Genomic DNA, 26,947 nt, shown 5'->3' with positions numbered 1-26,947 from the left:
TAGTTTCATTCTCCAAGTTTTTGACAATTAAGTCTTGTCACCCTTCCATTTTGTGCCGTGTTTCATTGTTGCTGGAGTTGGTACCAACTCCAACTGGGACCAGTTGTAACTGGGACCAATTCCAGCTGGGACCAACTCCAACTGGGAATTGTTCCATAAACCAGTTGCAACTGGGACCAATTGGTCCCAGTTGGACGACTCCAACTGGGACCAGTTGCAACTGGGAATTGTTCCATAAACCAGTTGCAACTGGGACCAACTGGTCCCAGTTGAAAATTTTCGCCTGGGTATGCACACACACTCTTGCTATTTTTAAAAAGGGCAAAAAAAGAAGTCACATCTGGTGCCAGTCCGGGGAAATATACCGTATTTGCTCGAGCGGAGGAATACTAACCATATTTGTGCACTTCTTGTGATCAAGGCCCTTCCATCTACTTTCCTGCAGAACACACATACAGTCAATCATTGCATTCTGCATAAAACAATGAAGCGAATCACGAGGTCGAGGACACGATTCTCCATAAAAATGCCTTCTAAGTAGATAGCACTTTCCCGTGAAGACGTTATCTCTGTCCCGAAATTGCTGCCAGTTTTCTGCCGATCGGGGCGATTCATTATCCTCATGCTCTGCGGGAAAGCGGACCCACGGGTGTTTTCATATATAGCGTGGCTATTGCTTGAGTAAAAACGATAACTGGCAAGCTTGCGATTGCACGCGCGGCCCTCGAGCGACAAGCGCTTGGCAGCCGAAAGATCCTCTTATGACGTCACGACTGGTCGGAGGTTTTCCGTGTTTCCTCACGTTTAGTTACATCTTCGGGGAAAACAAACATGACATTCAGAATCATGGGATGAAACTACATTAGAATCAACCTCCATCTCATTTTATGAAAGAAGTGTTTCAGCCTCCCTTAACATAAATCAGGCACAGGGCCGGCCCTAGGGGTGGGCAATCACGTGACTGCACAGGGTGCCATCAAAGGGTGGTGCTGAATTACTGGATCATGGATGGGCCAGAATCTCTGCGCCCAAAAACATAGCCCGCAATTTTCCGTTAAAGGGAACACAAAGGCGATTTCAAAATTTTTTTAAAAAGAAGGTGTTTTCGGACGCATTGAAATCCTAGCATGCCACTCAATTTTTTTTTTTTTTAGAGCTTTGCGACTTTTATTTTTATGCCTGCAAGTAAATCTGCTAAACTGAAAAAAACATTCAGATGTGACGTCGATCGGGAGCACCGTTGGTTTTCGGTAGGATTTAGTGGATGCTCGGTGCGGTTCCCGCGGTTCACTGTAGTGCACGGTGGTCTGTGAACCGGTAAAATGGACGACAACACCATGCTTGCAGACGAGTTTGAGCTCCCGTTCAGTGACCTCACGCTGACAGAACGGGAGATGCTTCTCGGGACGCGAACCTCTGGATTGGCGCTTTAAGAGGTTGCCCCAAACTTGCCACCGACATTTTGGTCGCCACCTTAGAGCGGTCGACCTCCCGATTCTCAACCTGACTCACCGACACTGCTGCGACACCAAGAGCGCATCGTTCGTTTGAACCAATCACCTGACGAGGAGTCCGGTGTCGTCATGCTTTAACGTCACGCAGTGCACTTTAGTTCAATTGTTCCAGGCGCGATTATTACCACAAATGCTTAATTGATTGGTGCGGCACCCAAACGTCTGTTCGGGCTAGAACTTGGTCAACAGTGTCCGAGACCTGCCTGACAACCATTTCAATTGTCAAATAAAGCTTCCAAATCACCTTCACAGTCCCTTTAATGCAAGGGACAAGTGCGCTGTAATCGTTCCACCCCAAATTGGTACGCTTCAGAAATCAAAGGGTCTAGTGTCAGAAACGTGTTGCCCACCAGAGTGTGGTATACAGTAAGCTCTCACTTGAGCAAACTCCAAGGGTCCCAAGGAAATAGTTTACTTAACTGAAAGTTCACTAAACTCAATATAATTCACTAGAATATGGAACAGCATAGGGCACAGCATACATCGAGTCAAAAGTGTGAATTGCAATTTATGGAGTCCTGTACATCGATATACACAAAGTGCATTTCAAAAGAAGAAAAGCAGCAACGGCACGTTGCTGCTTTTCTCGTTTTGAAAAAAAATCTGAAATTTTCATTTGCACCGGCGCTCTTAAAGCGCATGAAGTAACAAAGCTGTCCAGAGAGTCCATGTTTTTTTGCACTTCCTCTGGCACAGCTTGTTGCTGTGACAAAGCCATACCGCAACAGCCTTGTCCACTGGCTCGAAATATCCCATGCAGAGTTATTTCCTGTTGGGATTGAACGCAGTTTCTCATTCAAGCTTCGACTTTTGCTTCACTATCGCTGACAACGTCGACGGTGGAATCCCACAGTGCTTCACAACGTCCACTTGCCTTTGACCGTTGTCCAGACGCTGAAGGATTTTGAGCTTGTCTGATAGAGAAAACCACTTCCGTTTCATTATACGCATTACAAAAGTAGGCGTTGTTAACCAAAACTAAGATGGCCGAACGAAACCGATGACAAAGAAAAAACAGACACACCACGTGGTTCGTTTTTGTCTGTGCACCGCAGCTTTGCCTCGGCGGCGCTGTAAAAGCCAACAATGGCGGGGCGGCACGCATCGGTTACGCCAGCACAGCAGAGCACAAAACTATGTTGAACTGATTGCAAAAATAATCCTGGGTCCGCCGATCAAGTTCGTTGAACTGAAATATTTGCTATTCCAAAATTCATTTTTCGTTTAACTGAAACATTTTTGCATAGAATGCAAAGGAAGACCGCTGGGGATTTTTTTTAAAGTTTGCTATTCTGAAATATTCCTTAAACCGAACATGTCCGATTATTCGGACGTTTTCGCCGGACTGTCACTCACCCCATAGAGTTACCGTAGAATACCGCACATCCGCCCATTCCAACTTAAGCACCCATTACCAAATTTGTAAGATCTGAAAAAATACACACAGTACATTTATGTGTAAAATTGATGACTGGACAAGTGCCCATCCCCCATTTTTTTGTGATTATCTCCAAAGTTTGATTAGGCGCTTGCCCGGTATTTTACCGTAATGTATAACACTGACCGAAATTTTGGATGCCCTAAAGCTTATTGCTCGATATTTCTGACAAAATTTGTGTGATTTCCTCAGTTTACAGCCACAAAACAGCTGCTGCGATAGCGCCGTGACCTTAGTCACTGCAATTTTGGTTGACTTGATTTTGCCCTGTAGCCTCGATAACACGTCTTAGGCAATAAACAAGCTGGTTTGAAACTATAGTCGGGTTTTCTGGTTCCACTATAGCCAACGTGGCCGCCGTCTGCCCATTCTTATGGCTCTTCCAGTTCTCCTCGTGGTCCGTGTTTCTCGAGTGTGACTGCGAGAAGAGTAGCCGTCTGCAGTTCTTGTGGTCTTTGAGTGCGAAGTTTTGTCGATAGGCTTAGTATTGAAGCAAGCTTGGTGGACTAAACGTTGTCTACAAATAGTGCCAAATGGAACCAATTTCAACTTCAATGTTTGCACCAACGAAGGTGCCGACAAAGTGCAGTACTGTGAACAAACAGATCAACAAACAAGTGAAAAGTGAACAATATAAAGCGGAAGTTGCACGAGAACTTAAAATCGACACCAAGCAAGTGGAAAGTGGCCAATACACATCGGAATATACGCAGAAATTTGATATTTTGGCCGAAATTGATTTTTCAGACAATTCTGGTACCTGTAGTTCTCCTCCCCTCCCTCCCTCCCTCCCTCCTCCTCCTCCTCCTCCTCCTCCTCCTCCTCCTCCTCCTCCTCCTCCTCCTCCTCTCTCCCCCCCCCCCCCCCCGTCAGAAAAATCGGTCGGCGACTGTATAGCGTTTCAGGAAAGTATAAGCTCTAGGAATCGTTAGGTAAATGTGCGGCTCTACGTTACGGTGGCCCAATGGGATGCATATTTAACTAGGAAGGCAAGAAGCTATTAATTGTAAATACTTAAAAAGGTCGTGCTTCATACTTCCTAAACATCAGATTACTTTCCGTTGCTCATCCGAGTGGCTATTTGTAGGGTCTCCTCGCGTGTCACTGGCAATTATGCGGCGAGATTAGCAGCAAGGTGCATACCATCAGCTGGATGTCCTTTCCACTGGCACCCGTGCAGTAAGAGTTCTTGATGAAGGAGTGGCAGCACTTGTACCCCCACTGGAAGTCCTTCCAAAATGAACCCCAGACTGACTGAAATGAATGCCAAAGAGACTCGCTTCAGAACAGAGAAGAGCCGAGAAAGATGACACATTCAAAATGCAGTGCCATCCAAACTGCAGCTGCACAGCACGACAGTAACTGCACACTTACAGTGTGGTTGTTGATCAGCACATGCTCCTCATACTTGGATCGTATGATGGGTTTCTCGCCCCCACGAATCACCTCGCCATGCCTCGAGTATTCCACGTAGTCCTCCTGAGAAGCACAAAGAGCGGCAGCAGGTTGAAACACGGCATTCTTCCACACTGCCCGCTGACCATGCGGCATGTGGACTCACCGTCTGAGCAAAGATGAGTTCCTTGGGAGGCACCTGGAGGTGCTCTTCCCCGCCGTATCTTTCCAGGATGCTGTCCTTCATGGAGAGTCGGAACTCGTCCTCCTTGGAGAGGAACTCCTTGTTGAGGAGTTCGGCCTTTGTGGGCTCCGCTTGCAGGTGCACGTCCACACCCTTTTCGTACGCTTGCCACGCAAACACTGTCGCCAGAAACAAGACACAACTGCGCCGTTGCCCAAACCACCTTTCTGTGGGCGTTCACCATTACTGTACCTTACTGGTATACCAAAAGAAATATCATTGCAGGTCTTATGCGACACTCAATAGACCAATCTCACCAGGAGTTGCGCGATGCCACCGCTTTCGCGGTGCGTTCTGGTACCTGTAGTTCTCCCCAGTTTTCTGGCCGCGTCAGAGCGCATTGTACACCTGGCGTTTGGAAATTTTCAGGTTAGCACGAGTCTTTTCATTGGGCGTTTACTCACGATTTTCAATGGGTGGCTTCACCCGTTCTGTGACAAAGTGCTACAATAACAGCACCAGGCAAAAAGGCATCGGATTTTATGTCTTCCCGAAAGAAAGCAGCCCCCGAAAAGAGTGTCTAAAAAAGGTAAAAAGAGCTGGAGAAAAGTGGCAGGAAACAGCGTTTTTCGTTTTGTATGTAATATTACGAGGCACGAGACATAGTAGGGCGTGCCGAAGTGTTCCGTATGTTTGAATCTCCCTGAGCACTCGCTCCATAGCGGTATATCCGTTGGTCTATCTCAATCGGGACCTCCGCACTGCCTTGTGGCGGCCGTTTTTAATCAAATTTTTGCTCAATGTATTTTGGTCATTGCAACTGTTATTGTGACATGTTTTGAGCACAACTATGCTCCAAAAGATCAAGACAATCACTAAAGAAAGAGCAGCGATTCTTAGTATATGGGTGTGTTCAGATAAGGACGGTCATGGTGGTGTCATGCCTATTTTTTGTTTTCAATTAAATTTTTTTATGAGGTAGCGAAACCTGTCCACACAATGGGACAGGCCTTACTTTTGTAAGATACTTCATAGTATTCGTGAGAAAAATTGCATTCGAGAGGAGGTTGAAAAAATGTTTTTCCCAACTGCGCGATGATGCAACTTTGAAGGCCGGAGGAATAAAGCATACAGCTTTCTACACCGTCAAATTTTTTATGTTTGATTCAAGCATACGTTTCTGCCAGAATTAGTTAAAGTAACTTATATCAGCCTATATTTCAAGAGAAATAAAATGCCAAACTTGGCTTCTGGAGCAAATCTTACATAATGAGGCATTTTTCGGCGAACTTTTAAGTTGCTTTAAATTTATGTTCTAGAGCTGAAACTTTTAGGGTAGAGTGTCTCATGCCTTGTGAACTTTTGACAAATTAATAGGAAGTTTTAGAATAGCGCACACTAAAGCTTTGCGTGCGCAAAGAATAGCGTCGTCGCCACTGCGCATGCTCCGAAAGCAAACCAGGTTTCGCGCTTTGCGTGTGCAATTTTAGCGCGCGCTATTTCTTGGAAATAGCGTGCGTACGCATAGAGTCTTTGCGCTTCTCCAAGGATGATTCTTGATGAGAAGTTCGCTTAAGCCAAGACGAGCAGAGTTAAAAAAATGGCGGCTCCCAGGATTACGTCGGCGGCTGCTTTGGCGGTGTCGTGAGTGCGACGTCGGCGACATCCTCGCGACTGCGATTTTCAATACGAAACGAAATTGTACTCGGTTTGGCCACGATCACCGACAGCTTGATGCTTGTGACGCGCGAACATTTCTCAGCGAAGGTACGATATGCGAAGGTCAGTACACGAGACCTCTCTTGCCGAGGCGACGCAAGCGGACACGACCGGTCAACCGCTCACTTCGCATTCTCATGTTTAAACAAATCTAAAATGGTACTCTGAACCAAAAAACTTGTTTTTTCTAAAGTTACAACATTTCGTGTGTGAAATAAAAATTGTGACTGTATCTTGGTGGCATTGCAAGCGCGAGATGCTTGGGCTTTTGCGTCGCGACGGAGGAACGCTATTCTAAAATTCTCTCGCATCGCGTGCGCTAATACAAGCGCTAAATTTAGCGCTAGCGTTTGCTAAAATTGCGTACGTTATTCTAAAACTCCCTAATTAGTGTTATACAGTTGAAAGTGTTTTCTGGATTGCACCCAAAAATTTTGCCAAAATGGAAAAAGTCTACATTTTGCGATTTTTGTGCGGCAATTAAAAAAAATAATCATTCTCGATTTTATTTAAATTTTACCCGATGGGTCCTTGATGACCGGTAATTACAAATATGCAAAGACATGTTGCATTATTGTTTTAAAACAAAAAACAAAAATGTGTAACCAGGTCGTGGTTGCATCAATTACCGCTGGGGCGTTTCTGTCTCAACGACTAGTGGTACACGAGCGACGCATGCCACAGTATCCGCACTTTGTCATATTAATGCCCGGACGTCATGGAGCACTACAAATATAGCACGTGAACTTGGTTGCATTTCTTATACGGCTGATATTGCAAATAAAAACTGAACGTTGCGGCGCGTACGATCCTTAATGGGGTGTTATACTTAACTGGTTAGATGTTTATTGTGCTACCATTTAAAGTTAGTACTTTAATATAAGTGCGACAAAATAATTTGATTCGTATTTCTAGGCACCGCTCGAAAGCTTGCTGACAAAATAGTTTGATTCATTTCTCTAGCCGTCGCTTAAACGAGCGACATAGCGGAAACTTCTGCCCCGACCGATCGCGCGCATGGCTAGGTGGAACAAAAACAGTGTATATTTGAAAAACAATGGCGAATGAGTGGAAATTGGAGTAGCCGGTGTCATTTAAAGAATACCAACATCTCCATAATAAAGAACTTATCTCTCTCTCTCTCCGAGTGGAAATCAAGGTTGAGTTAGAGGGGATTTAGGTAGTGTAAGCGGTTCAGTGTCAGAAGCAAGAGCTATGTGTGCGCTTGGGTGCCACTCAAGGCGCTCCAACAGGATATCTTGCGACGCCTCATCCGCGATTAGAAAAGTCATGATCTGTGACTGGTTTGAGGGGGGAAAAGAGTTATCGATCTGGGGAAATATTTTTATAAAATTCTGAGAGGGTCATAGAGAGCAAAAACCTGCAGATGTTTATTTGCAATTAGAACGCTCTTGCTGAGAATCATCCAGCGCCGCCACCGAGTGCCGTAAGCCGTCACACGCGTACAGGTTCGTGGTTTACTATAAACAGAAACGAAAGAAAGATCTGCTGACTAGACGACCGGCCTACACCGCGGCGAGGTCTTGCCAATAAAGAGGACGTAACACAAGTTTTTAAACAATGGGAGTTTAATTAAAACAATCATTTAATTAGGAAGAGACATAATATAATGGAGTTCACAAGTATCGAAACGTGGCAATAAATAGTCTTAGCACTTTACCCAGCCGGTGCGCAAGCAGAAAAATGCGAATATACCTAGCAGATACAGAGAAGAAAAACAATTACTAGACAATTGAAAACTGAACTCCTAAAATCCTGAATCACTACCAACCAGATTGCAATACTGAGGAGCTAGCGGGTGGAGGGAGTGTCTAATAATCTGTCACTGTCTGGGAGTTACGGCCTCTTCCCTTGCATTGTCCGAAGGGGGTGGTACCGGTGGATTCCACGGTGGGCTAGTGGGCAGCTTGATCAGGCCAGCCGCACACACACACACATGCACACTTCTTGCGAAGGCTTCCCCAGCGCAGACGTGGCCCGCCACCGTCGCTTTTCCCGGGCTCGATTCGCTTTTTCGCAGATCGAATCTCACGGCTCGAAGTCCAGATCAGATTTCGTCTTCACACATGTCACATATCATACGAGACAAAAAAAGCGTGGTTGTAAGCGAGATATACCAAATCAGGTGCAGGAAGGCTTTCAAACCGTTTGTCCTGCGGAGTCTTGTTTATATTGAAGGGCATAGGAATTTGTAAAACTGTGATGTACGCCTGGGTCAGTCTCCGGGAAATTCAACGAGTGGAGTCTTTAATATATCCGGGCGGAGCTGGATAGGGTGACACAAGCAATCTACTAGGACACGTTCAAGGGACTCAGGGTTTCTTCCACTCAGAGTCCACGCTGCGTGCCACGTACAAGGAATTCTCCTAATCTGATTTTTCATATTTCCACATGTGAAGCGACTGGATTCTAGGCACCATCTTGGCGTCCTGCCACTCCAGTTTTTTTTGTTCTCAAAATGCCTCAAGCTTGCTATCCACAATTTAAAGCAAGGAGACGTTTTTCATTTTTCCTTCCAGTGCCCATACAAACCCACTCGCACCTTGTATGGCGTCAGTGGCAGGCGTCCGAAAATTTTGCAGGGTGGCTTAGAGTTTTACAAGTCCCCCTACCCCGTCGCATGCATTCTTGCCTTGCCCTGTTGCCGAAACGATCCACCAAGTCGTCAGGAGCTCACTGCACTGCAACTCGTAAAATTGATACCGGTTCTCTAAATGAGAAGTCACTTCATCGCTATCGTAAGTGAGGCAAGAGTAGATTGATGTGTCGTCCTTGAGGTGTTACTTAATTTTTGACAAGGCTAAGCATGCATGCGCCGAGTCACGAGTTAGATTGTCGCAAATAGCGGCATAGCTCCGCGCATAAACATGTTCTTTTGGACCGTAGGCGGAAAATCCTCAATGTGCTTTGGAGCGGACACAACTACAGACCCATGCATCAAACATGTTTCGTATATTCCTTCGTACAGTCGGCTAGCACCGGCAAAACTCTCCAGGAGTCCTTGCCCCTCCCCCCCCCCCCCCCCCCTTTCTGTTCTTTGTTTGTTCTTCTGTGGGGAGGGGCTGTTCTGCCACCGCACGAGGAATGACTATGGTGTTTGTTTACTGTCGCCACATGCACGGCCAGTGTGTTTACACTGTGCAGGGACGCCGCCGGTGTCGCGTATCGTATTGCCGCCGCGAGTCGGTGAGATACGATCGCCTCTGTGCGTGCGGATGTAACCTTCGGCCTCTTTCTGCCACAGGGGGGGAAGGGGGGGGGGGGGGACTGTTACTTATTTTTCGGCAAGTCTGCCTGAAGAAACACTTGTTTTCCTCCGGCACCGTCTTCAATTATGCTCTCGCTTAGAGTTCAGTTACGCCATGCATAACAATGACGTAATATAACACCGGCTTAACCTTCCGTTCACGCCACGCCCTCCATCTGTCGGGCCAAAAGCTTCTGTAACATCGCTAAGTCCTGGCGGTGCCTAGAATGACGAATTAAATTATTTTGTAAGCGAAGTACTGATATTAAACAACTAATTTGAAAGCGTAGCACGATGAGAATCTAACCAGCCAAGTATAACACACTAATAAGGATCGGATTCGCTGTAAAGTTCAGTATTCATTGACAATATCAGCCACATCAGCGATGAAAACAAGTTCACGTGTTATTTTTACAGCTTTTCATAGCACCTGGGCATTAATATGACTAAGTACGGATACTGTGGCATACGCCGCTCCTGTACCACTGCGCTCCTGCACCACTGCGGTAAACGCTCCTGCGGTAACTAATGCGACCACAACCTGGTTACACATTTATTTTTTTTATTTTAAAACAAAATATTGCAACATGTCTTTGCAGATTTGAAATTACCGGCCATCAAGGGCCCATCGAGTAATATCTAAAGAATATCGAGAATGATTATTTTTTTATTTGCCGCACAAAAATCACAAGTTTGACTTTTTCGATTTTGACGAAATTACCGGGTGCAATTCAGAAAACACTTTAAACAGCATAACGCTAATTAATTTGTTAATTAATTAACAAAGCAAGAAACGCTCAACACAAAAAGTTTCAGCGTTATTATATAAATTGAAAGCAACTTAAAAATTCGCCGAAAAATGCCTCATTATGCAAGATTTGCTCCAGAAGCCAAGATTGGCATTTTATTTCGCTTGAAATATATGCTCATATAATTTAACTAACTCTTTCGGGCAGAAATATATGCCTGCATTAAACATAAAAACTTTGACGGTGTAGAAAGCTGTATTTTTTATTCCAATGGCCTTCGAAGTTGCGTCATCGCATAGTTGGGAAAAACGTTTTTTCAACCTCCTCTCGAGTGTGATTTTTTTTCACGAATACAAAGAAGTATCTTGCAAAAGTAAGGTCTGTCCTGTTGTGTGGACAGGTTTTGCTACCTCATAGAAAAATTTAATTGAAAACAAAAAATAGGTATAACACCACCATGACCGTCCTTATCTGAACACACCCATATATAACTTGAAATAAAACTACTTTTTCGAAATCAGTCTTAATTTTTTTTTTCTAACAAAATGTGAAAACATCGCACAATGCAATTTAGAAGTAAAACCCTTACCGCCAAAAACGTAGCAAACGAACCTGACCCACCTTGTGGTGGGCTATTACGCCACAACCTGATTTTGGCTGGCGTTACCGATCCATCCTGTATTAACACCAATCGAGACCGCAGAAAAAAGCATCCACCGTCGGGCAGCTCTTACCGTTCGGAGCTTGCGCAAACCAAATAAAACTGAATAGAAACTACCGTAAAATCCCAAGAGATGTCCCACCCTCGAAAGATAGCCCACTCCAAGTAATAGTAGTATTGGGATGAATGATGGCCTCGGCGTAAATGCGGAGAGTTAGCTATGGCGGGATATAAGCAAACGTTGCTGACTGGGAAGTACAGTCATCTTTGCTTCGTTGCCCATAGCCACCATAACAAGCTTGGAAAAAACGGAACCTAAAAATAGCAAATTTTTTATAACTTTTCTCGACTGTACACTGAAAGTTAGCCCATTCCATATTTTTACCCGATTTGTTCTTGATGTTAAATGGGCTATCTCTCGAAATTTTACTGTATAGACCGGCACGCTGTTTACAAACAAGCGCGCGTTTGCCCACACCGGGTGTGGGCACTGCGCGTGCGCAGAAATCGATTTCGCGTGAAGTGAAGCGTCTGCGCATGCGCAGTGCTGTCGACAGCGCCACCGCAGGTGCATGACGTCAGGGCCGCGTGTTGGTCTATACACAAAAGCTCATCTCAACCCTAAGTTTTCAGGTATCTTGCATGGTTGTTTCTTTTTGACAAATGCGAGTTGTTACAGCGCGTCAGGCCGTAACAACGTATATAGTTTCTTCTTTGTGTGCAGGCTTCCCCTCACAGTTCATCTGTACCCTGTCGCAAAGGCTGCCAACCAAAATAAAACGAGTTTTAGAAAACTATCGCTCCCCGAAAATGTCTATTTAGCTCGTCTTACTTCACTGTCGATTAAAAGTTAGGCCCTAGCCTGAGCACTACGAAGCTCAGTATTCCACCGACACATTTGACGCCGTTCCGCGGTGCTACACCAAGCCGATGGTCCCTCGAATTTTGTGCTCTTTCACAATGAAGTAGGTGTTCACTTGTTTCCAAGTTCATTGAGATGTTGAAGCAGCCGGAGTGCTCGAAAGAGTAGTGGCGTCGTTGTTTTTCCTGCGACTGCAGTGGGACCACCGCGTGAACGCAGTGGGTTCATGCGCGTTCACGAAGAAGAAGCCGCCGCCGACGAAGCAGACGACAAAGCAATTCTAAAGCAATAAGACGACTGGAACTGTTTTTCTGAGCTTGATGACAAACGAAGGCATCACAAACAACACAATCTTATGAAGTACAGACATGCAGGAGAATCCAAGCTAATACCAGGGCTTCCCAAACTATGATTACCGTATTTACTTGAGTTATAGCCGCACTGTTTATGAAGAAAACCTGAGGGTTTGCCTTTCCGCGGAGCATGCGGCTTGCCGATCACTGCAATCAGCAGCATGATTTTAGCGGTTTACAGGACAGAGATATCGTCTTAACGCAAAAGATACCATCTGTGAAGATTGCATATGTGCGGAGAATCGTGTTCTCAATCTAGTTATTCGCTATGTTAGTTTTGCGCAACGCGATGATTGCCTGTACATGTGCTCTGCAGGAAAACAGACACAAGGGCTTTGTGCATAAATAGTGTGGTTATTTCTCGAGTAAATACGGTATGCCCACATCAGCCCTATTCAGCCGGGAAGCCGGAGAGCGATGACTACAAGTAGCATGGCGGCGGCAATACTTCCGGAATGCGCGTGCCTGCGCAGTTCACTTGGTGGCATCGGTCTATTCAATCTGTCGACAAGATCAAAGATATGAAGTATTCCGAAATGACCAAAGACCAAAAACTCACATTGGGCTTCTGCTATCTTCTGAGTGTCACCACTGTAGCGAACAAAGTTATCTCCTGCAAAATGCAATCTGAAAAGGCACAAAGAAACAATGAACAAGTTGATGGGAAGGAACAATGAGTAACACAATAGTCGGATACAATGTAAGACAGTGCGAGGGGGAAGAGGGCACGCACTAGAAAAGCCATTGTGGAAAGGAGCTCGCTCCTCTCTCCTTCAGCTTTCCTAGTTTCCACCCTTTTCCCTCTCGCACTCTTTCTTACGTTGTATCCGACTATAGAGGTTAGATGCTTCGTATTGTATGAAAATTATGGTGTGCATATACACAAAATACCCTCTTCTCATGTCAAGCTCACTTGACATCCACAAGGTGTGTCATCTTGTGGATTGTGGATTAAGAGTCAAAGAAAGGCACATTTGTCTTGATGACTGCCCAGAAGTTTCTTTTCTGGCTTTGCACTGAAATGTACCTAAGCATAACTGTACACTGCATGTCGACCAGGATTACATAAGCCGTCTTGGAGCACCCCTCGGTGCAGCCAAAACAGTGTTTCGGAGCACCAAAAGTGGCTTTCGGCGCAGATATTCTTAGAAAAATAAAAATATGTGTTTTAGGTGATGGACAAACGAAGGCCACTTTGCTCGCCGAAATAAACAAATTATGGTCAAGTTCGATCACTTAGGAGTCTTTCAAGATGTAACTGAAATGTCAATGACATGACTAATTTTGCAATGCTTCAGTTAAATGATGCATATATATATATGTACCCACTATAGATAGATAAGAACCAAACTTCACATATTCAAATTTATTTGAAAATGACCAGCTTAGTACTAAATATCACAGCATTAGGTTGACTAGTGATACAATATAATAAGTGGAAGCAGTCCTTGACTGATGAAACACATAGCTACTGCAGTGAAATGCGAAATTACACACAAGAAAAAGGTGCATTACGACTAATGGGTACTTTTTGCTTTTCAAAACTTTCTGCAAAGGTGCTGCAAGCTTCGCTTTGGCTTCGGCTAGTAATGAATGTCCACTTTCAATGTCTCCAAAGAGACATTGAGACATCCCACAAGTGGACAGTGCTCTAGGCGTTGCCGAGCAATTCTGAAAAACCGCTTGCCACCGTTTTACTGATTCCCGACGTGCCAGATTTTCGTCAAAAGTAAATGTGAAACAGTGGATTGCAAGCGTCCCGGCTGGTGCCTCTCTCGTGCAATCATGTTCGCATGCACATCAGGGCAACTTCAGCAGGCTTGCAGCTGCACATGCTTCGTCGCGTGAGCGGAGACGGCTGTTCGATCGAAACCGAAACCATGCCTCTCCGCTCCGTTGCCAACTGGTTTCCAAAAATGTATATAAAATGTAACTGTCCAGCATGTGACAAAAAACAGTCCAGCGACGCGTGCTTGCAAGGCCGGCAGGCGAGGTACAAGCTGAACATAGAGAAAAAAAAAAACCTGAGCGAATCGATGCAGAACAAGTCAGGGTCAAAACGTTCTTGGAGCGCTTTGTGCAACGACTGAACTCAAGAAAAACAAGCATGCTGTGCGGGTTCAGCGTGTAGGCATTGCCTTCTTTACTTTAGCTCACTTCTCTTCACCAACTTTCTTGTGCGACAGATTCTTCATGTACCAGGGTCCCTCTCGAAAGAAGGCCAACCAAAAAAAACCTAGGTAATCAATACTTCCACACAGCAGTCTTCGAGTTAAAAAGGAATTTTTGTTGTAGCGTATGTTTTAAACAAGGACAGGAATGTTGATGAGCATGTGGCGGTCCTTATATTTCAGTTTAGGAAGCTCCATATTTGTAGCGATGTGCGGACTGGCAGGCAGGGACCAAATATAGTTTTCCCATGGCTGGCCATTGCTTTCAGAAGCGAGTGCTTCAAGCTCAAAAAGTAACTCCCGCCACGCAAAAACGTAATTTCCTTTCACAGCGTGACGACATGGCTGGTACCCAGCACGTTAGCGTTGGAGCGTCCGCACACGCCCGCATCTATCGTTAAAAAAAAACGCGAGACGAAATTTACGAGACGACGAAAGCGCGAAAGAAAAGACGGCGGGAAAAACCAAGCGAGACCGGACGGACGATTGATGTAACTAAAGCAAGGGTGCAGGCGAGCTGGTTCAATACTGACATTGGAGTTTTGTGCCTGTCCTACGTCCCTTCTTTTCCCGGGCTCCAAGGTTACAATGTCACGATTGATGCAGGGTACTTTGTGTAGGGCGGCCGCTTGCGCCACCTAGCTCACGCATGCTCAATTACGGTACTCAGTTTAGTTTCGGTGTTGAAAGGCGACCAAAACTGGTCCTTTGGCGCAGGCTTGGCGCAGATTACCCATATTTTGGCAAAATGTAGCAGGATGTAGCAGGGTTAGCCCCTTGGCGCAGTCTGGCACAATTGGCGCAGCAATCACATCACTGCATACATCATTGTGTACAGTATCACCAAGCATGTTATAGATTAACTATTCGCCTTAACTGATAATTTTTAAAGATGCTATACCTTACAGTGGGTGCAACAAAGCAGTGGCAGAGCAGTTAGACACCCCCCTGTGCAAATCAAGTGCATGCAGTTTCACACCATGTCATCACCAATTCCCTTTGTTATTGTGGCATGTGCTGAGTGAGTCAATTCTTTACATCACAACATAAGCACACCACCAAATCAATGACTGCATTTATAGAATTGCAGCACATTGAATCAAGGGGGGAGCAATCACACGCACACAGTTTTCTTCTTTCTTCCTGTTTTACTTAATTGTGGATGTCCCTTCTCAATTTAACGCACCACAATCAGATCCACATAATCATGGTCAGCATTCTCTATCGTCTATCAACAAGGCACTTACTCTTCGGGGGTCTTGTTGGAGTTCTTGTAGGGGTTGTCCCTCATCGAACGTGTCTTGGGGTCATAGTATGCAGAATTGGGGTCCAAGTTTCTCAGGTACTAGAACCAAAGGACAGCGAGAAATGAGCTCTCATTTCCGATGCAAAAGCAGGATTGGTACTTTAGAACCAGCAACGCTACAGCTACAGGACACAAACCTTGGCCACGTCTTCACGGATACGAAGGTTGCGCACTGTGATGCGCTGCTTGCTGTCCACCTTTGTGCCGGGCATGTCTGCATTGTCGGCATACTTGTCTTCGTCACCATCCACTTCGTCCTCGCTGTCGTCCCTCTACAAAGCAATCAAATTACATGGAAACACTGATCATGAATATCTATGCAGCCAAATGGACATATAGTTGCAATATGCACTTGCCCATCCTCAGAACCAATTGCAGCAAACAAATGTTCTGTCTATCTGCAACAGTCTTCTAAAGCTGTGCATCCCTTCCAAGTCAAAATGTTTTCCATTGCGGAACAGTCAAATGCTTTTACAATGAAGTCCGTGGGACTGGCAAAAAGTTTGTTGCATTGTAATCGTTGAACGCGAAAAATCAAACATGAGAAATCGAACGTGAGCCATTGCATTTCGTGGCACCTGCCCAACATAGGGGATTTTTGCCATACAATTCCGTCAGTTTCAGTTAGATTTTGGTGTCACGAGGGGGAAATCTCACCTCAATCAGAACATGCTCGTCATACTGCAGACCTTAGATTTAGACTTGCACAGAAGCAGACAGATATAGCCAGGCACCAGGGCTCTACCCACGGTGGGTGGCAGCGGTTTTGCCACTCATCAGTCCGGCTGACTACCCATCTCTATGGTGGCTTGTACTAGAGATCTGCATGGGCTTGGGGTAGCCTGAAAGCCCGAGCCCGACCCGACAGTCGGGCCGCTTTATCCCGAACTGCGTCGGGCTAGGGTCAGGCTTAGTTGGAAGCATCGGGACCCGATAGCCCGACCTTGCCAAATATTTCGGAATTGGGCTAAATATTTATTTTATCTTTGAAAACCAAAATAATTGCAGAAAGTTTGTTTTAACACAAAAAGCACCAACCTCGATATTGTGCTGAGACTCATTGGGTTCTAAACAAAGCCCGCTAAACTATGACAACCGTCTAGGTTCAGTGGTTCTCAAATGGGAGTTCATGGACCCTGCAAAGGCATTCCTAGGGTCCAGGAAGCCTTGCTCATCAATAAACCTAATAATAAACTTGATCCCTTTTTTTTTTTTATAGAGATGTTTTGTGAATTAGACGAAAAGGAAGAGGAACACGCAAAAAACCCGAAAGCAGGAAAACCCACTGGCTTTGAAAAATAGACACAAGCTGAGAAACCTCGCCCTATCGTCCTAGCAACGCCGAGGTGGAACGTTACTTAGACGGTGACAACAGTTGAATGGACATTGGGGACCTTCCTGAGTGGTGGAAATCTGACGCAGAAAAGTATCCCTTGCTCAGCCAAATCGCACGGAGAGTCGTGTATTCCAGCGACAAGAACGAGTAGTGAGCGAAATTTCAGCTCTGCTGGACTTGTGCTTCAACAGCGAAGGACAAGGTTGTCTCCGGAGTGTGTAGATAACATCTTGTTCCTTCACGCTAATGCGTAAATAATCCCGAATCTCAATGCTTTTAATATTTGTTTCTTAATTGTTTGATTGGGAAGTGAATAAGCTTCAATTGTATGTCAAGAACGAATTCACATAAAGTTCTGTAACGTCGTTCATCCTCTGGCAAACATGCTTGTCCTAACGTGCAGTGATGTGATTGGCCTAAGCCATTTTGGAGCACCTCTTGGAGCAGCCAAAACAGTGTTTTGGAGCAGCCAGAACAGTGCTTTGGAGCAGCAAACGTGGCTTTTGGAGCAGCCAAAACAGTGTTTCGGAGCAGCAAAGTAACTTTTAAAACAAAAATGCTTAGAAAAAAAATTTTTGTTTTAAGTGCTGGACAAACGAAGGGCACTTTGTGCTGTGTTGTGATGGAACTCGGTTTTTGTGTTTTTACTGCCGAGACATCCCACAAGAGTACAGTGTTGTAGGCGTTGCCGAGCGATTCCGAAAAGAATGCTTGCCACCGTTTTACTTATTCCCGACGTGCCAGATTTTCGTCAAAAGTAAGCAAAGGTTTTGCAAGAGTCCCGGCTGGTGCCTCTGTCGTGCAGTCATGTTCACATGCATGTGAGGGCAACATCAGCAGGCTTGCAGTGGTATGTGCTTCGTCGCGCAAGCGGAGACAACGGCAGTTCAATCGAAATCGGAACAATGCCACTCTGCTCCATCGCCAACTGGTTCCCAAAATAGTATGGAAAATGTAACTGTCCTGCATACGACAAAACAACACTCCAGCGGCGCGTGCTTGCCAGACCGGCAGGTGAGGCACAAGCTAAATACGGTGGAAAAAAGAAGCTGTGTGCATCGATGCATGATATCGCGAGCCAGGGTCAAAAATTTCTTGGAGCACTTTGTGCAACAACTGAACTCGAGACAAACAAGCGCGATGTGCGGGTTCAGCGTGCAGACATTGCCTTCTTTGCTTTAGCTTACTTCTCTTCACCAACTTTCTTTTGCAGAAACTTTTCACGTACCGGGGTCCCTCTCGAAAAAAAGCCCGCAGCGAGAAACCTAGGTGATCATTATTTAGATGAGCAGTCATTGAATTAAAGGCACACTTCAACGAAACTTGAAAAACACCCGTCGTGTTCAGAAATAGGTTGAATATGATCCACAATATCCGTAAATGATAATTGCACGTTTGTATTTTGAGCCTGATCGCTGTATTTTTGGTTTTAAACGGCCCACTCTGGCAAGTGCTCGGAGAGCTGCCAGCGGAGAGCATGTGACATTCGCCGCAATCGTGACATAGTTCGTCTCGGAACGAGCAAAGCTTCAGCGACGCTGATGTTGAGAAGATGTCTTAACGGTTCCAGCCACTGAAGCGGCAGCTTTTGTACGAATTTTGAGCGACGGATTAATCTTCTATAATCTTGTAGAGGGACAATAGCGACTTCTCGGAGACACAAAGGATATTCTCGGGGGGAGGGGAGCTCCTCCTTCCCCTTTTCTCTCGTGGTGGCCAGAGGCAAAACAGTTATCGTCACTACCTGCCAAAGTTCCTAGACGGGCATTACAAACGAGGCGTTAGCAATATACAACAGGTGAGGTGCTCTTTGCTAATCATTTAATTCATTTTAAAATTCCTTTTCGTGCCTTTTCCAACAAGAGAGTGATGTGTCTGATGTAATAGTGCTCCCTTGAACACGAATAGACAAAGAGATAAGTGCCAAAATTTCGTTGTAGTATCCCTTTAAAGAGGGATTTTTATAGTAGAGTATGATTTAAACAAGGACTCGATGAACAAGTTTAGAAAGCACCATATCTTCAGCGACGTGGGGATGGCAACACCCGACGTCGTGCGACCAACGTTTCAGCTCACAAAGCAACTCTCGTCGCGCAAAAACGTGGTTTTGTTTCACAGCATGACGGCATGTCTGGCACCCAGCACACTGGCGTCAAAGCGTCCGCACACGCCCGTGTCTATCGTTGAAACAGTTAAAAAAAGATGCGAGATGAGATTCCCGAGACGACGAGGCGCGAAACGCGAGACGGCGGCAAAAACCATGCAAGACCGGATGGATGCAGGGTACTTTGTGTCGGGCGGCCACTTGCGCCACCTAGCTCACGCATGCTCAATTACGTTCTTTAGTTTCGGTTTTGAAAAGCAACCGAAATTGGTTCTTTGGCGCAGGCTTGGCACAGATTAGCCATATTTTGGCGAAATGTAGCAGGATGTAACAGGGTTAGCCCCTTGGCGCAGTTTGCGCAGCAATCACATCACTGAACGTGGTACTTTAATTTTAAGACTATGATCATTCCAACCGGATACATAGGTAATAGGGTTGTTTTAGGTAAATCTCACTATTTATTCCAGTTTTATTTTTGACTATTCTGAACAGAAAATTTAATCACAATTTTTCCCAATGTGCGGAAAGTGGTTTCCAGATTAACACTTCTTTGATTTCTGTGCAGCTTTCTTCCCTCCCATATCTTCCGAGAATGAATCCAGTCGCCCTGTGTTGTATTTTTTCCAGCTTATCTATTAACGTTTTTTGGGCTGGGTCCCAGACAGCACATGCATACTCTAAGATGGGTCTAACACATGTCAAATAAGCAGTTGTCTTTAGTTGGGTTGTGACAGGTGCCCGTGTCTAGATTAACCCAGTCTTTAGTGGAAGTGGGGTGGGTGCTCTTCCGGTATTTTACGGTAGGATATGGGCCAGGACTTTAGTTCTACTGGACGTTTTCGAGTAGACACATTTGTTATAAAGGTGTTTGACTGTATCAGCTTTCCAATTAACCTTGGCGCCCCATGTTCACAAAACATACTATTTGTTGTCGCCGTTTTTTTTTTAATCATCCATTATGTCAGTTGTCTGTTTTGCAATGCACCGAATTTATACACCAGAAAATAGGTTGCACACTGCTGCACTTGGTGTGCGAATCCCAAGTGTTAGTTCCGAACTGCAAGTTACTTACCTCTCTTGTAGTTTCCAAGCTCATGATGTCGTGCTTAAGCCTGTCTTCCTTCAGCTGCCGCTTGGCCTGGAAACAATATCAAATGACAACTGCCACTTTTTAGGTGCAAAGTCAATATGCTTTGAATGCACAAAGCACGCCGCTCCCCTCACCTCTTCCACTTTCCTGTACTCTTCTATGACACCGTGGTAACAGGCAGGGTCGAATCCATTCCACCTGTCGCGCTTTCCATCGTAGTCCAACTTTAGGCTGGGGAGATCTTTTTCGTCAGGTGCAATGTCGTCATTTGTGAACTTTGCACCCACTTTACGCGGTCTCTGCAAAGAAGTTGACAAATGCAGCGGTTACATCTTGGGAATGTATTTATGCTAACAACCTGGTAACTAGTAAAGTCAAAGTAACAAATGCAATTCAGTTTCCTACCCACACAATCCCAGTCAACTTAGAAAATGTGTGATGCATTCACATACTACTTGTGTTTGTTCATGGCAGTGATTGTGTACTGCAAGCAGATTTTAGGGCATACCAACTAGTATGCACCAAAATCTGTTTGCAGTACATACATGGATCAATTAATATATACCACTTCCAGCAATGTTCCCTCACTGGAGGCTGGCTAAGAATCTGTTATAACATAAAAATCTAGGTGTTTTGATCAAGTTTTGCAAACTGAATTGATTTTGATGTATGGTGTCATGCTCAGTGTCTAGCATGTTGATAAGGCTGATAAACAAAAATACAAGGCATTTAAATATTAATAGAATACAAAGTTGTAAAAAAAAAAATTTACAAACAAGTTGTGGTATTTATATATTGATGTCATTAACAAGCAGCATCAACATTCATTAAGCACTAAGGGGAGAGGACGGACAGGCCTTAATGAACTTTAAAAAAGCAGACTGAGAGTTGATGGTAGTTTAGTCTATGAGGCAACTATACTCTGCTTCACCTTATGATGTACCGCAGGAAAGGCTACAAGCGCGAGCTCCTTGCTCTAGGGCACATCTCGGCGGCACAAGCTCTCGTGCGTCAAGAGCAGCTCCCAACGCTATGAGCTCACGCTTCTAGCCTTCTCTGCGGGACAACATAAGGTGAAACGGAGTATAACAATGTCAGATGTCCGCATTTATTGTGGGCACAAGTAGTGTTCCTAGGCAAACCGACAAACAATTGCATGGTACGTAGCAAATGTAACTGTCAATAAAAAGAGACTGCATCTGAAGTCTCACAATTTAGTCAGCGATTGTGTTCCCATCACAAGACCAAACATTCTTCTATGATAGAAAATACAGTGACAGCACCATGCCAAGGCTTACCTCGTACCACCGCATATTGGAAAAACCTTCTAGCAAATAAATTCTAGTTTACAAGCTACCATGGCGAAAATATTTGCAGCTTGATCATAAGTTATTATAACAATTGATCTTAGAATCAAACAACAATTACATTTAAAAGAAAAAGGTTAATCTGCCATGGTGATTCAATGTGTTGACACTGTGGACCACGCTAAACAGAGATTTGCACAACATTTAAGAATGACTAAATAAGGCACCCGAGCATAGCCTGACTTCATACAAGTTGCAAGGATCCACCAGTAGCTTTAAGAGCCCATAACCACAGCTGGCTCCAAAGCAGACTTGGTCATTTGTGCAGACTCAGTCATTTGTGAACGACACTCTGGTATTTGAAAATGGACCACCGTGCACACCAAACATGAAATGGCATACGACTTCACATGGTTTCTTACATTATCTCTAAACACACACAGCATTGAATACCCCAAAACACATTAAAGGGAAACTGAAGTGGTTCTGTATTTAAGAGAATACACTTAAATCGTCTTCATTTGGCCTCCAGGATCACGAATATCAAAATTATATTTCGGATTGATGCGCCAAGTAGCAGCAACAGCGCTTTCAAAATAGCGCTGAAGCCCCTCCTTCCCGTCACATTCGGTGCAAGGAGGGAGTCATGACATCATATAGAGAAATCTCAACATTTTCGCGCTTTCCGCAGGCCTTATTTGAGCAGTAAACAGTGCTGCATGCGTTCCCTCCCAAGAGGCATGCGCAAGGTAGTTGAACCCTCTGAATATGACATCATGCCCAGCGGTTGGGTCTGCAGTTTTTCTTGAGTCTATCGATACCTTCGGGTCAAATGCTTACGACATTCAAATTTACAGGACAAAAATATGCTAGAATTCACCTCTAACTCATTTTTTTCAGGGCCTGTTCAACTTCCCTTTAAGCAAACATGCTGGATTACCTCCAAGCAGTCTTTCTTCTTGTGCGTCAATGCTCCACAGTTTTCACAAGCGCCTTTGCGATACTTGGACGCTCTCCCTTCCTAAACAAAGAGATGCAGAAAGAGACTCAACAGAAATCGAGGAAAATCAAACTTGGAATCGAACTGCAAATCACACACAAACAGCTTACAAATTCGCCACGTGAGTAGTAGTCATTTATCTGGGAAAACTCTCTCTGCTTCTCGGGTTGTGGTCGCTGGTGCTTTAGGGTTGGGCCCTTGGCGCCAAAATACCAAGGTGCCGACGATATATACTGCGGGATGTGAGGGTTGATGTCCCTGAAAACCAAAATACCGGTTAGAAGACAAAATGCAACCAGGGAGAGTGCATCTATCAGGATGAACCTCATCCGAGTCCATACTTTCCCTCCTCATCAACTGCAGCCGGTGCTGTGCCAGCTTTTCTGGCTTCTTCGAGCTCCTTTGCTTTTCGCCAGTCCTCCCGAGACTGCTTCTTCGGCTCATCGACCTCCTTGCTCTTGATTATCTCAGATACGGGAGTGTTTGTCGTGTTCATCTTGGCGTCGCCCGATGACCCACTCAACCCGCTGAAATCATTGGGACCTGCCAATACAAGGAACGAAGGACGAAACAGACCGTGACATTGGAGACGCACGCTGTCGCGAATATTCGGGCAGTGATGTTTCTTCAGCATCTTTAACAGTCATAACTGTCACTTGAACATTCATCGCATCGGTCATCAGATCCGGCGCCGCTCGCCTTTCAGAGGCACTGTAGCTCTCCCGAGCCCCCTCCCCCCAAAAAGTAAGATTGTATTTTTTAATGACGCATTAATCGGTTCTGAAACATCATTTGTACAATAAGGTTTCAAATCTGGTCCCGTTGATAACTCTGCAAGCAGGTATACCTGCGTTCACCACTTTCCACAGACGAGATCGGTATTTCGCTCTTTTCTTTTACAAAATCTCGACTGATGAAATACAAGTACGCGCAAGCAGCCCATGATCCGTACCAACAAGAAATGTCCGTACAGTCTGTTTCACGTAGGAATCGTGCTAGAAAACGTATAATTACGCAGACTGCATGAAACACTCGTAACACTGAACACGAAGCAGCAAATGACACGCGAAACGAAGCACGGAATTAACGAAACAGTTCCAAAGCGGCGACTTATCGACGTTCGTTGTCCTTACCAATAAACGGTCCGTTTCTTAGCGCTAGTAGATCATGTAATGCACACTCCGTTTCTTAGCGTTAGTAGATAAAGTAATGCACGCGGCTACAAAAACGATGTTTACAAGGAAGAAATGAGAAGATGAATTACCTACGCAGTCCGTACGCAACTACTCCGGAATCGTGCAGAAGCTAGGCAGGTTCTGGCAGGTTGAATGATACCATTGCCCGATTGCTTCTGCCGTTCTGCCACCGGCGACTAGAGAAAACTTCGGCGCGCACTTTATTGGATGAAATTTGGTGACGTCACGACCAATAGGAGCACGGAAACAGACGCGGTCTCCTCAACGCCCGGAGAAACGTCGGAAACATCGTGCCTGACGAACCGTCGTCGAACGAAAGGTGAGTGGTTTGAGTTTTCCTGTGATGTGATCTCTATGTGTGTTCGTTCCACGCGTCCGAGCTGTTTCTTCGTTTCAGATCTATTTGGCGCCGCTGCCTACATTGTTTCGAGCCTGCGTTCACGATTAAAACAACCATCGCAGAAAGCTGAAAGCCCGCCGAAGAACGGCTGACTTGCGAGCTAAACCTAATTCAACAAAACCATTTGATCCGACAGAATAATGTGCTTGATCTTACATTTCATGTCAACAAAGAACTGCGCTGTCTGTCTTCGTCCCTACATGTTTTATTCTTTCGTGTTTTTCAAATCTTTACCAACCCGCGTCCAATCGAATGCCCCGATCACAACAAATAGTTGGTCGTGCTCCGGTGGCCCTTATCATCAGCCGGTAAGGCAGTTACGTTTATCGTTTCTATATTTTGACCCAAGTAACGTCATATTCTCAAACTGTGAAATTCGATCACCACCTCTAGTTTCACATTCTGGTGCACCGTGCACTTGCAGCTTCCTGCACCCCTGCGAGGTTTCCTGCGATCGTACCCTGTATATTATGGATTTCTCGCCGCACGCGAGTGCTCTCGAAGGCGTGCTATACACTCTGTAACATAGGTTGTGTGCAGAAAAGGCACAGGCCCGAGCACAAAAGCGCCCTTTTTGCACGAGCAGCCGTGCAAAAAGAACATTCTGCGGAGCTACGCCCTCGCACCCGTGCCTCTGCTGCACACAACTTATTAATAACCGAGCCGTTCTCGTTTTTGTTTTGCATATTACTGTGGAAGAAGTGTCATTGTTGTTTTCTTCTCAAACAAAACTCACACGCTAGACAAAAGCAAACAGATAGGAGTCTGCACATTTACACCCTTTTCTCCCTTGTGCGGCAGGTTATAGCTGGTCGCGACTCAACACCGTTTCTTTTGAAGCTGATGGGCACCACAAGGCGTGAAAGAGGTGACTTGCAGCTTTGCCAAGGCAGCAGCAAGACACTACAAGCCTTCGCATTAACTGGCTAGCCAGTGGCGCTCTGTTCTGAACAGCACTGCGTGCCATGCAGAGGGTTTGTGCAAGCTCGCTGGGTGGCGACGCTAGCCACGGTAAGTGCATCCTATGCAGCTTTCTTTTAGGGATATATGTGGCTTGCAGGCCATGTCGTGCATGTGCCACCCGAGGGACAGCAGTGCCAGTGGCAAGGCTGTGCTGATGGTAATCACCACTGCACTGTGTTTTCATTCAATAACTACTGAAAAGGAACCAAGTACTTCCGAGAGATTCTCGGTTGTGCTTTGATGAACTCCAGCTCGCTTACGGACTTGATGTCTGTGTTAACAATGCAACGAGACTTCTTTTTAGTTTGGGGCGTTGTTTCTGCTGCGGATGACTAGCGTTGCAGTAGAGAAATATGCAAAATAGTGTAATGCTTGCATTAGTTACCTAAATTAATGGCGGGAATAACTGACCTACATTTCCACCAACTGCCTTTCTCAAGAGGAATAGCCTAGACTAGATAGCTCGCTGCACTATGTCCTTCCTCCTTAGCCTATACAACTCGGCGTCTTTTCCTGATTGTCTTATGTGGCTGCTTCTGTGTTTGCCTAGGCACTCGGTTGAAATAGTGAAAGCTGTCTGCATCGCACATAACTGCCATGAAAGCCAGTGTGGACGTAGCTGGGGTAGCCCCCAATATGGCTTTTCTAGCTCGACACAAGTAATGTTCCTACCACTGTCGTGTATGATGCCAATCCAAGATTGAAATATACTTGTGCTTTTCATTGCCGTGACGTCACGCAGGAACATAGCCAGGATTTTGTTTTGGGGGCGGGGGGCGGCAGCGGCGGGGCGGGCTGGGCCGGGCCGGGCCGGGCTCCATGAACCCCCTCTAGTTACGTGCTTGCGTCGCGGGATGACAGGCTCACGGTTGGAGCGGCTGTGTAGAAATGAACTATGCCGAGCATTTGTTTCGTGCTGCTGGGTGGGATTTGGGGCGACCTTCCAAAGCATTCTTTTGACACAATGAAACTGTTTGTGATCAGTTGTGAACAAAGTCTACAGCCCTAAGAGTGAACCTTTGCCTTCCCATGACGACTCAATTTCAATGTTGCCAGTAGACCTTTTCACTTTGAAAAACACAATGATGACCAAAATTGTAAATTCTGTAACTTTGCGAAAAAAAGCTATTTCGGCCAGATATTTCGGTTACTATTTCAGCGATGTTTGTTGATGTGCTTAGCAAGTTTTTAGGCAAATCGGGGACAATGAAGAAAATGCCGGAGTACCCCTTTAAAACATGAAGTGCACGTAGTACACAATGAAGAAGTTGCTCGCCAATCATTCTCTTAGAAGTGTGAGTTGAGCCCCTTCGAGGCAGTTTACTGCCGCAACGTGCACTTTAATCCGCCCGAGAAGAGAAAACGAGATGAATGACGAGTAGGATATCTTTGTTCCAAGGCTTGTTGAGACAGGAAAGGCTAGGGAACCAGTATTGTTGCTTCTTGCTACCCGGTACGAGACTCAAACCCGACATGCAAGGAAGTCGAAAGGCCTCTTCATGTGCCCTCTTTCTGCTTCCTTGTGCCTTGAGTTTTAGCTGTGTCTACAATTCACGCTCGCCTGCATGCCTACTCTTTTGGTCTCTTTTTTGTTCACTGTGTTACTGAAGTTTTCTGTCGTTGCTGTCCCAGAAATGCTTTGTGGATGCACAGAAATACAAGGTGCTCGACGCCTGCGGCTAATTGGTATCGCTTTTCCCGGTACCACGGCATGAAGGAGGTGGCCTACTACAAGCACTGGGTTACAACTGCAGCTAGCCCATGGGTACTGTTCTGCATCCTGCACTGAATGTAGTTCCGAGAGCCATGTGAAAAGGCAGGTGTGACCTTTTTAGGCACTGTCACTTTGTTTTGTGCATTTTCTGCCACTTTTTCGGGGCAACTTCTTTTTAAGATTCAAATATTAGAAAACGGACTCAAGTGAGAGAGGG

General features: G+C 45.4%; 1 protein-coding gene across 4 annotated transcripts in view; it reads right to left on the bottom strand.

The window, feature by feature from the left end:
- LOC8030956 (pre-mRNA-splicing factor SLU7) overlaps positions 1–26,947 on the bottom strand; it is a 61,558-nt gene that overhangs the window by 6,266 nt on the left and 28,345 nt on the right. The window contains exons 1-12 of one of the 4 annotated variants that reach the window (XM_029980248.3): positions 23,722–23,827; positions 22,799–23,000; positions 22,568–22,715; positions 22,398–22,478; positions 20,285–20,449; positions 20,133–20,198; positions 15,758–15,892; positions 15,562–15,659; positions 12,703–12,770; positions 4,514–4,710; positions 4,327–4,431; positions 4,096–4,206 (exon numbers count right to left, since the gene is read on the bottom strand). In XM_029980248.3, the coding sequence (XP_029836108.1) occupies positions 4,096–4,206; positions 4,327–4,431; positions 4,514–4,710; positions 12,703–12,770; positions 15,562–15,659; positions 15,758–15,892; positions 20,133–20,198; positions 20,285–20,449; positions 22,398–22,478; positions 22,568–22,715; positions 22,799–22,953 (1,329 nt within the window). In that variant the 5' untranslated portion in view covers positions 22,954–23,000; positions 23,722–23,827. Of the gene's footprint in view, positions 1–4,095; positions 4,207–4,326; positions 4,432–4,513; positions 4,711–12,702; positions 12,771–15,561; positions 15,660–15,757; positions 15,893–20,132; positions 20,199–20,284; positions 20,450–22,397; positions 22,479–22,567; positions 22,716–22,798; positions 23,001–23,590; positions 23,828–26,947 lie in introns of those variants that run through there. The other 3 variants (XM_029980250.4, XM_029980249.4, XM_029980251.4) reach the window with 3 other exon arrangements.

Source organism: Ixodes scapularis, unplaced genomic scaffold (assembly GCF_016920785.2).
Source record: "Ixodes scapularis isolate PalLabHiFi unplaced genomic scaffold, ASM1692078v2 PGA_scaffold9__187_contigs__length_104089568, whole genome shotgun sequence".
Classification (NCBI taxonomy): Eukaryota; Metazoa; Arthropoda; class Arachnida; order Ixodida; family Ixodidae; genus Ixodes; species Ixodes scapularis.
This window is presented reverse-complemented; position numbering and strand designations above follow the sequence as displayed.